Consider the following 12,259-nt stretch of genomic DNA (forward strand, 5'->3'; position numbering starts at 1 on the left):
TGCAATATATTGTTTGGGGTGAAGTGACAGCTCTATTCATATTAAGTCCTTGTTTTTCTCTTTTTATGGTTGTTTGAAATACATTAAATATGGTACAGCGGGTTTTTAGTATAATTTAATGGAAAATGAAATTGAAATATTGTGACATGATAATAGGTAATATGAATTATTGTGAGAACATAATTCTTTGATGAAAACGAGATTATAAGTACCGTTATTTGATCAATTACACTAATACAACGTTCAGAAAAGTGAAAAAAAAAAGATAAAGATATCTTATCAAAAATATTTCATTTAATACCAAAAAAATAATTAATAAAAACATCGACTCTGAAACCGTCATCTCTCATGCCCATACAAACTTGCCAACAACCGTCAACATCAACAGATCCATCTTGCCAACCAAAAGCGCCCAAAATAGCAACCAATTAGACATGTCAGCGCTGTCTAGCTCTGAGATCAAATGGTCAGCGGCAAATGTAACCGTTATTTAGTGCTGACAAATGATTTAGAACACGTTTACTCGAATTACTTACGAATTACTACGATTGTAAGTATTGAAATATCGCTTAAAAGTTATTAGATACCTATCTATTGAAAGGACTAAACCGTAAGACAATTTTTTTACGAATGTATCGGTGTAGTTTAATAATATTGTAAGTGTCGTTAAATGTTACACCGTACACGTCATGTAGAGCCCATGTTGACATTGCAATAATGTTGTTAATAAAACTGCGTCAAATTACATTTCTAAGGTAAGTACTGAAATTACCAAACTACACTAAAACACTATTTAGCCTTTTACCAGTAAATAAAAAATCAAAAAACATAACCTTTGTTACAGAAATACCCCCAAAACTACTCACAAACCTCATGAAGACATACATCAAGCCATATCAACAAACGCAACCCGTTATCACATCACATTTGTTTCCACGCAATGTGGCGCCACGGCACTACGAGCTAATGACCGGGCGAGTAATTAAGCCAATGAAAATCCAGAGGGCCGTCAATCAAGCGACGGATTTTGTCATGGGATTAGTGCCAGTGCGATAGTGTGGATCATTCTGGAAAAACTAATGCTTTTCTGTAGCTATAGTGTCGTTTATTCAATATTCATGTTGAAATAATTTATGGTAAAATTTTTGCTGTTATAGCTAGCACAGATTTGTTGAGGTTGAAAAAGCATAAGTTAATATTCATAACTTCTATCCTGAGATATTATATTATGTGTACGAGAAAAAATGGCAATAGTTATGATCATTGATCATTGTCTATAGTTTATAACTATTAGCAAACGAAGTGGATCGCGAAAAATATAATTCTTCAGTTGAATCCGTCAAAATAATTAAATTATGAAATAATGACACAGAATACAGTTGTAACAAATCCATGCCAACGACTCATATAATTATTATTATAGGTAAACCAGAATCTGATGGCAATTAGGGAAATCAAAATTTTGAGTGTGCAACCCTGGGGAAAATGGACTGAACGATCTTGATACTGCTTATTTTTTATTTTGTCCTCAATATCATTAGTCACGTTACATAAGTGGACAATACTGTACTTAATAATGAGATATCCACTTAATATGATGTAGGTACATAAATATACAATTATACATATTACTTTTATACAGGTAATACATATTATTATTTACACATACCTATATTTGTATATTCATTACCAGTATGCCATGTGAAAATATCGATATAATTATAATGTAGATCAAAACTGCTTATAATTTTTTATAAAATAAAATATAAATAAAATAAAACTATGTTTATTTTAAATTATTAACAGATACACACATTATAAAATTGACTTGGACAGCTTGGACTTGACGAATAGCCGTATTGGAAACTCCTGTACGTAATAAGTTTTCATAAAATTTTATTCTAATCAACAAACAATATTTTATTATTATTATTATAATATTATAGTTACCTACATATTATAATATTTTTTAATTTAAAGTATCAAAACGGATAAGTTCAATTTACCAATAAAATCTTCAAAATTGAAAATTGTGATGTGTTTGACCCTTCTTCATCGAATGTTTTTCTATACACATTATAAACAACACCTCTTGCTTGTGATCGCAGCGGCTTTTTCGACATTTTCGAAGATTTTTTAGACAAAATCCTAAAAATTATTCATCAACTGCAATAAAGACAAATAATTTGACAACCAATTTGATAGTTGTCAAATAAGTTGCCACATGAAAATCTTTTATTTCATAAATAAAAATATGCCATCAGATTCTGGTAGACCTATACAATATAATGATAGACAATATTTACTTAATAATGAATACTTACACTCGTTACACATCCTAATCTACCAACCACTGTCAAAACCCGTCAATTCAACTCTATATTCCATCCAAGAGTCGCGGATACGGACGTGTCAATTAACTAATTACTGGCCAGTGACAAGGCGAGTTACTGGCGCGATGTCGCTGTCAGCTGTCAGCGGTGACAGGCGCGGACGGAACGAGCTTTCGTCGGGGCCTATTATTGACTTAAATACGGGGGTGTATTTGCGTTCTTAATGTACGAGCTCGTCTAGTATTTTGTAGATAATAATTGGACATGAAATTAGATTAGAGAAATATGCTATGGTATTTGTTATTTAGTTATGTGTAGCGCAATTTGTAAATATGGATTTGTCTGTAATTAAAATAATTTCTCAGATCTTGGATACAGTTTTTTAAGTCCATACTTTTCCGTATTTTTGTCTTATTTTAGACCAGATAAAACGACATCCTGTTGCGATCATTTCTGTGTTAGATACTAATACTTAGCTATATTTCTATTGCAATACTTTGCTCTATACTTTACCATCACAAACATAAGTACGCTAAGAAACCCAGAAAATAATAAGTAAAGATAACGCCTCTACCGCACAAATGATCGCATACAATTAATTACATCTGTAGCTATACAAATAAAATTAGTATTCCGTCACATTATCGCTACAAGCCGAGGTGTCGTGTTGTCGTATTTCATTTATTAGCTGTGCATTTGTTGTTACGCCCTGATTTACGAGCACGCTAGTCCGTTGTGACAGCCCTGGCAGCTGCTAGATAGGGATAGCTTGATATCTGTCAGCGGCTTAATGAATATATAAGCCGCTGACATACGACAAGGTGGTGCGCTAGACGCGTTCGGAATCGGACGTGATTAGTGCTAGCACAGTAAGGAATAACAATTCGCGTCACGCGCGGCTTTGCCGCTGCATGAACTTTTTATAATGAGTTGTAAAACACTCATTGTAAATGAGCTGTTGGCGTTCATTCAAAATGCCATCGATACCATGGACGAGGTTAGCATCATGCAAATCTGCAAAACTAACTTTAAGGAGGAGGAAATTAGCAGTGGCAAGGTGCTACTCTACCAAACGCTGGACAAGATTGCCACGATGCCGTCCCGCCGCAGGAACGGGGGTGAAAAATGCATACAGGATATCATCAGCCTATTGAAGGTGACTGATCCCGATGACGTGCCCGATTTCGTCGCAAAGGAGTTGCATAAACTTCCTCCGGTGGGATTTGACCACGTCGATGTTACGAGGCTCCTTAAGGACATCACATTCCTTAAGGCGAGTCTGGCCGAGGTACACACCAAGTTGGAGGCTTCAGAGAAGACCATCTCCGATTTACGAGTCGAGTTAGCGTCATATCGCGATGCGCATGCAATATGTAGGTCACCCGTGCCGTCATATGTGAATGCACGTCGCGGAGCTCAAAATGCATGCGTCGGCATTTTAACTGCTGATGTTGATGTGTCGCCGACCGCCGATGACCCGAGTGATGCCCCGCGCCCCGCTCCCGTTACCTCTCCCCCGGAGAAGACATCGCATGTCACGTTGCCAGCTGCTCCTCAATGTGACTACGCCGCCGCAGCCTCAAAAATGACTGCGACCCCAAAATCATCAAAAGGAGTAAACGCACCCGTGCGGAAAAGTTTACCTTCAAAAACGAAGGACGTTGACGAGGATGGCTTCACAAAAGTCCAGAAGAAGAAGAAGTTGAATCGTCAGAACAAGTGCGGCACCGCAACGAAAGATCCAAACCTGCGGATGCGCGCAGAGGTGCCGACGACGCCGCTCTACGTGTCTCGTGTGCACTACTGTACCAAGACTGAAGATGTTGTCGAGTACTTGCATGCGAAGACAGGTTTGAGTCTGCGAGTGGAACGGCTGGAGTCTCGCCATAAAGTGAGCTTCAACTCCTTCGTGGTGAGAGTACCGACCGCCAAGCTGAGCGTCTACATGGACGAAGGGTTTTGGCCCCAGGGAGTTGTGTTTCGCCGCTTCCGCGGACGGATACCCGGCCCCCCGGAATCGCGTCACACGCCGAAGGCATAGCGTGCTGCGTGTATTAATTTAGTATTTAAGTAGTTTTAAGTTCATATGGGCCGTAGTTTTTAAGTTATATTAAGACCTTTAACTGTAACTACATTTGTTGCCTGAAATAAAGAAATAAATAAAAATAAAATAAAAATAAATAAGTACGTTAAATGCGATATCGAGCTAATGCAAGTGTATGAATATTTATCGTGGACTGTGGACGATTTTTAACATTTGAAACAGGCTTTAAAGAAAACAATAGAACACACGAATAGGTGCTAGAATTATGGCAGAGAATTATGAATCTTATATTGCATAATTTCGCTTATATGAAACAAAAAATCTACTTTATCTAGTAGGCAAATTGTTGTCACAATGGATTTAAAATTTGAATATTATTATTTAATTTAACATAGCTTTGTAAGAAAAATATTGACATATGATTTGGTATAGACAAAACATGCTTACACTTATAATAATAACATTACATTTATTCCGTTTTATCAATCATCACACTTTTCCCTAACACCCTTCATACACATCGCTCAACACGCAATCCATTCACACCCTTTTGTCATACTTTGAAATTTTGTTATAGTTATGTTACGTACGATTTTTTAAACAAATAGGTCACTGATCTCTTTGTGCCTCTACGTTATTTATTTATTAAAACTGGAGCACAATAAACCAGGATCATTTAAGTGTCTTCCAATTTTTAGATAACGAGGTTTATAGTTAGATTATGTTTGGATTACAAACTTAGAATAAAAATAACAATTAGATTTATTTCTATACTAGGGACGATGAGCTAACGCATTTCAAAGAAGAACTCAAACAATACGCGTTTCATATCTCAACCTAGAAAACGTATTAAGAATTGAAATGAGTCCAAAATTTGTTTATTGCCATGTGCGTAGGCGTTGTGCACAAATAATGACCCATATTGACCATTAGAACGGGCGTTGTAACGTAAATCGTCAATCATCTCTCGCATTAATCTTGTGCAGACAACTTGATAGATCATCGCTTTGCGCCAAGGAGTTGGTGCTCATGGATGTGCCAATTATTTTACAATCTGTATCAATAATGAATTGTTACGTTGTTCTATTGCTTGTAATGTTTTTTCAAAGTTATATAAAGCTTTATTAATATCGATGCACTTAAATAAAGCTCAGGAAACACTACGGTTACTTAGTATTGAAAAATTAAGTAGGTATTGAAATGTCACCCAAAGTACTAAACTTATATATTATGAAACTTTACAAATTATTACGCATTGTTTGCACTCACTAATTGGAGTCAAGGATGGGTTAAAACACAAATAAATGGTAATATATACAACATCTGTCACAAGCGTGTACTTCTGACGTGCTTTATTGTATAAGATTGTATTATTTAAATGTTAAACAGTGATTAATAGGTAGTTAATGAGATGTAATGAATATCCAATCATAATGTACGCCACGTACCAGATGATGGTCGATTGTCTTGTTTGTTTTAATATCAGTTGCTAAGAATTCCATCAATTACTAAGTATGTGGTTTTCTTCAAATTTATTCTATGTTTTATAGAGTTTGTGTAAATAATTTAGTTTTACAAACCCGAATTTTTAATTAAGTTGGCAAAAGTGAGATCACACAGCAATACTTAAAATGTTCCAGCATCAATTTCACAACATAATATTATTTAAGTACTTAACTTTTCTTCCACAGGCCACCACCACACCAGCACACATCGTATTTTTCATCATTTGTAAACTTTCTTTGAATATTATACAGAGGAACGATTTGTATCTTTGTAGGTAAGGTCAAAATCTACTGGACCGATTCCAAAAATTATTTTACCATTAAAATGCTACATCTTTATTTATTACCTACTAGCTATACAGTATAATATTTTGTCCAGCAGTTTCGGAGCCTGTTCAATTCAAACAATCAAATCTTTCCTCTTTATCAATTAGTGTAGATGTAGATTCCAGACAAGCTACTTTATTATAATTTTAATAACACTTCCACATCTCCTAATTCCGTGTCCCGTGACGCGGCCGCGTCGCTCGCCCGCAGGTAATATATCGCTAAACAAGTAGGTTGAGCGTTTTATCAAAGTCAATCGGTACCGCCGCTGTTGAGTAATTACCGGCTTTGTTTGCGGGACGTGATGTTTGAAAAAAATATATTTGCATGTACTTATTATGTTTGTTATAATGTGTAGGAAGGTAGTGTTCATTTTGTAGGTTAGTAATGAACAAACCACTTCAAATGCACTGCAATAACATTTTGAATTGATTCCTGTATATTTCAACTAAGTATCTAATAAATCTATTATTTTAACTAGGTAATAAATCAGAGACAATTCTTTGGGAGGCTTTATTATGCTTTGATATATTTATGATCAAATGACTTAGCGTGTTAAAATACAAACTATGGGCTGGTCACACACAGAGCGAGCAGCCACGGCATGTATGGACTATGGACCTGCGTAATAACAAAATTCTGGTGCGATATTATGATCAATCATGTACCTAATTAAATTGTCTTAACGACTCTATCATACATAATCAGTTTCACAATCCAAACGTTCAACTATAACACTACATTATAAGTATTAATAATGAAACATAAGACAGTAAAGTACTGCCAAATGCATAAATCCATCAATCACTATTCGCTAACAAATATTTATTCTACAAAGTTTGCGAAACGTGACAACCTGTCAAAACTAATGTGTCTCTTATGTGAGGCACTATCGCCTTGCATGATGTCCATTGCGTTCTTACAGGGAAAAATAGGAAACAAAGAAAAGGTAGCAAATTACAAATTAGCAATGTATTTCATTATAAGTTTAATTTCATAACAAGCTATTTTTGTACATACGTGTAGTATTATGAAAGGTAATAAACGATGTTTGAATTTTGAAATAGGTTTATAAAAACAAATGAAGTCATGAGATGTAGGTATCGTTGTTTTATTTAAATATGTCTGTCTTTTCACCTGTTTGTATTGTTTACACAGGAAAACTGCACATAATTTATACTTATCAAAATAGTACTAAGGAATTACAATACGTGCTTAATTATTTTGATTTATGCGAGTCAAGCAATGTATTATTTTTCTCTAGATTTCACACCATCAACATGAGATATTAAATACCTACACAAACACGTGAATATAAAGCTAAGAAAATAACGTCAGTAATTTTTTGCCACGACCCTCTCTGTCAGCATGTCAGCGCGGTTCAAGGATGAATATTTAACATAATATTATCTTGACACTTTACACAACACATTATGGAGAAGGTTTTTCTATTGTTTAATTTAATAACGAGCTTATGTAACGCAATATTGTAATTTTGTTTTAATTAGTAACAACACAACCAAGAAAATAATGCACCCCAGAAGCACACATAATACGTCAAAATTAATAAGACGTCAAATGCATCATAACAAATTATTTTTCGCGAAGATATAAACACAAGGGTCAAGTGAAAACGTCGGCAGGGGGATGATTTATGAGCCAGTGGAAAAACAGAGGCACTTTATCACAGACTTCGTAATGATTTATTCATCGTGAAAGCACTTATATTTTGACTGGTTTTGTTGAACAGTTTTAAATTATTAAAGTACTTGGGAATTTGATGAGTGGTTTATTTATTTTATCTAGATTTTTAGCGTATTGGGATTTATGAATCTATTTTCAATCGAATAATAGGTAAAGAGAGTAGGTAAATCTATTAACGTTATAATCAAACAATTTTTTGTGTCTTTTTTCACATACTCTAATCTAAATTCTACGTATCAAATATCTTCAACAAAAAAACTTCTTTACCTTTTCAACTACCTACTTATATTCATACGTCCAAATTAACAAATAAATACACAATAAACAATAAAATACTTTATAATACGAAGATATTCTCACTAATCCCACCGTTCGCGACAGATGCCTGCAATCACTCTTCCGTCCGCCTCCAACCAACTTGTCAGCGACGTCATTTTGTTTTATTTTCAACTAAAGCAAATGTTTGTTCATTAAATATTAAATGGACGGAGACAAATTGAAATAAAGAGTTCAAGAACAGTTTAGAATTTTTCAGTTTTAAACGTTGCAATTGCATGCTGTAAAATTTATTTCAATAGGTTGAATTTGATATTTTTAGGCTTTCAAATGCTTTATAAATATAAATTTATAAATAATAGAAAAATTCGATAACGAGGCGGGACTCGAACACGCATCCTTTCACGCCAATCCGGGGCGGATGCTTGACCAACTCGGCCACCCGTTTCAATAGGTTGCCAACATTTTTTTTTTTATATACAATTCGACAGATAATTAAAAATCTCTAACAATATCTCACGTAGGTACAATGTAGTAGCTAGCTTATTAATCACAAAATTTCCAAGCGATATAAAATCCAATACAATCAAGGTAGTTAATACATCGATCAATCAATGTTGTTTCATAATTAGAAGCAGACATAAGTCAAGATAAGACCATGTAATATATCTATGTAATTATACGGGTAGACTTATTAGCTTCGTACTTTGCGAGTAGGAATATATTTAACTACGTTTTATTGTATTAATATACTTAACACTTTTAAAGGGTTACTAGGGAGGATTTTTTTGGGGGAGAAAATGTTAAAACAATAGGTACCTACTTAATGTGAAAGTAATAATAATTAATAATACAAAAGCCGGTAGAAATTGCATGCATTTCAGTCAGGGTCGTTCGCGAATAAAACCGCGCGGTTCAGTTAGTAATTGCTAGTACATAATTAGATATACTCATTGTACCTAAGGACGCTTATAACATAATGTAAAACAATTCCTGTTATCAGGGATCAGACCCTCGACAAGCACCAGACTGTAAGCTGACACCCCAGCCAACCTAATTGATTACAACTTATTACGATGGAACAATAATTTTTACCACTTAATTATCACTATATCTTATCAATACCTGTATAATATCACTATCAGTAACTGTCAAGAAATCGTTCTAAGCTGATTATTAGGTATTAAATTTTGATTTATAATACCATGTAATAATAATCATGGAAAACATCGGATCAATTGTGGTCTATCTTTGATAGATTAGCAAATTGAGTGACTTCGCAGTAATAAATTTAAAAATAATGATGAAGTATGAGAATTTGTTTGTCTCTTTGCTTTATCAAAATATACCGGGTGTAATCGTTATGTCTGCGCAGGCGATTACCTATTCCGTAGCTAACAGATATCAGAAGCTTTAAACTTATATTGAATGTACTATGCCTAATGAGTAAAATGGCAATAATAACTTTTTAAAAGTAAAACTAATCGCCTGTGCACAATTAAAGATGTATATCTATGTCGCATTGCGAACACGAACAAAGTAGGTAAGTATTGGTATCATAAATCGTATCTCCCAAATTATATTAAATGAGGTTGCTTATCCCGGTAAAAATAGAGTCATATAGTGTCAAAGAACACCAACTTCAAGCTTATAATCTCCAAGACTTCAGTTAGAAATATTAGAAGTAGCTCCAGTAGGGCCGACTTCAAAAACTCCTTCACCTTCAATTGTGTTTTGTTCTTTCTTATCATCATCATCAGCCCATATACGTTCCCACTGCTGGGACACGGGCCTCCTATGAGGGTACAGGCCATAATCCACCGCGCTGGCCAAGTGCGTGTTGGCGGATGACACATGTCGTCGAACTTTTTAATTCTTCGACATGTCGGTTTCCTCACGATGTTTTCCTTCACCGTTCGAGCAGTGGTGATGTTACAACATGCGCAGATAAATTGAAAAATCAATTTAATTCCTGCGCGCTCGCCTGGTCTCGAACCCCAGACTTATCGATTCGAAGTCCGAGGTCTCACCACTGAGCCACCACTACTCTATCTTACGTTCTTTCTTATAAATGTATGAATACGAGTGAAACCGCAAGTCACAGCTAGATTGATTAGTATCTAGATTGATGCCAGGAAAACTCCATTCAAAAACTATTAACCTAAAAATTAACCTGTTTCCAAGAACAATATCGTCCTCATTAATTATATTAATATTATCTATTACGATCGTACGATATCTTTAGAAATTTAATTTATAAATTTAAAACTAAAACGATTCTTATCTATCGATGTATGTCAATTCTTGGGTATGCGAGTAATTAACGTTGAAATTGATTTATTACCGGATAATTACAAACATTGACATTATTTTCGGAGATAAATCGGAAATAATATCGTGGAATATTTTGTTATTAAATACAATTTAATATAATAATTTGTATTTTACCTATGATGACTAACATCAGTTACGTTTAGCTTCAACTTCAATTGATTGATTCTATTTTACATTTCCATATTCACACAATATCACAAAAGAAAAAAAATCTTTCATTATTATTTAATAGTGCGACAATTTAGTAACTTTATTGTACCGAGGTTTTATTTATTTTGAGCTCTAATACCACGGTATATTTATAAAGTCGAAACTCCAACCCACAACTCCGTCAGCTGTAACATCTCAATACATATCCTATAATTTGACGTCGTTACGACACACTGACACGGTCCCCTTATAATCATCAGCCATTATCAATGTATAGACCAGTCATTTTTGTTCCTTAGAAAATTATACGCATTAACTTTGAGCCGCGAATGATGTCACCTGTCTCGTATAATGACATACATTAACGTCGGATGAACTGGTAAATAAAACATCTTACAATTTTTTTTTTTTCACACACAATATTTTATAAGAGCAAAAAGTTGTATTATACGCTGAAATTCGAATTACAAATTGATACTGGCCGTATATTAGACGCGGTTGGAAAAAAAGTAAAAAAGTGGGCACGAAAAAGAAAAAAAATATTGATTCGATTTTCAAATTTCTAGTTTTCGCGCGCACATAAATTATTGATCACACAAAAAAAAAATAATTATGTAGATGAGAATTATTATTGCTTTGTCGTCGGTCGATAGATTTACTGCAGTAAATAAAACTTCTCAACTCTTATTTTTTATTTATAATTCACACTATTTTATAGCAGCATTTTTATTAATGTAGAATGAAATTCTAACAAAGTGATATGATACTGGCCAATGGCCATACGCTAGAAATGGACCTTTAAAAAGAAATTAAAAATATGATTCGATTTTCAAATATTTTTCTGGCGCGATCATCGCCTTATTTTACGCAAGAAAACAATTTGTTAAATTAATTCATTTAAATGCTTTGTTCTTTGCATATTACTTTATGTTTTGTTTTTATAGATAACTTCATAAATATTGTGTTATTCTGAAGATATAAATTATGGAGTGCACAGGGATCAAACACATTATGCGGTGAGTAGCCTGCAATAATAAGTTATACAAATTTCTTAGCACTGACATTGTGCTAATTTTCTTTAAATACATGTCAAGTTATATCGATTTAATATAAAGATCTAATTATTTATCAATTAAACGAAATTGTTTTTAAACATTCCATCTACACAATCTGATTCATAGCGTAACCATAACCGTTCTTTGTCACCTATATTTTAACAGTAAAAGATAAAGCCAAGCCCCTTTCCAAATAAAAAAGAAACGTTTCATATCGTTCTATCATAAATTATATTTAGCAGTGACGACGTTATGTGCTCATATCGCCATAAATATTATCAGGGCAATTTCCCTAGCTTGCTGTATCATATATCATGACTATAAATTTTTACAACACACGCGGTTTTACAACGGCTATTTATTTTAATGTGTATTTAATATCCGTTTTAGAAATTGTATTTATTGGGTTTTTATTAATAGTGTGAATTTTATTGGGTAGGTATTAGCAAGATAAGATGGTCCGTAATAAATATTATTGTGTCCCAAATTGAACAGATATGGAATCTAGATTGAATAAACTTTTTCTTATAT

The 12,259-nt window shown here is 33.9% G+C and overlaps 1 protein-coding gene across 1 annotated transcript; it reads left to right on the plus strand.

Annotated features, from left to right (window-relative positions):
- The first annotated feature begins 3,321 nt into the window (after window positions 1–3,321).
- On the plus strand, window positions 3,322–4,374 carry LOC123693264. The gene has a single exon (XM_045638269.1). The coding sequence runs from the start codon at window positions 3,322–3,324 to the stop codon at window positions 4,372–4,374; it is 1,053 nt and encodes a 350-aa protein (XP_045494225.1).
- The last annotated feature ends 7,885 nt before the right edge of the window (window positions 4,375–12,259 follow it).

The sequence above is a fragment of the Colias croceus genome, chromosome 7 (assembly GCF_905220415.1).
Source record: "Colias croceus chromosome 7, ilColCroc2.1".
Lineage (NCBI taxonomy): Eukaryota > Metazoa > Arthropoda > Insecta > Lepidoptera > Pieridae > Colias > Colias croceus.

Excerpts from the sequence above, each read along its gene's own strand:
- LOC123693264 (XM_045638269.1), top strand. The coding sequence starts at position 3,322 with ATGGACGAGGTTAGCATCATGCAAATCTGCAAAACTAACTTTAAGGAG.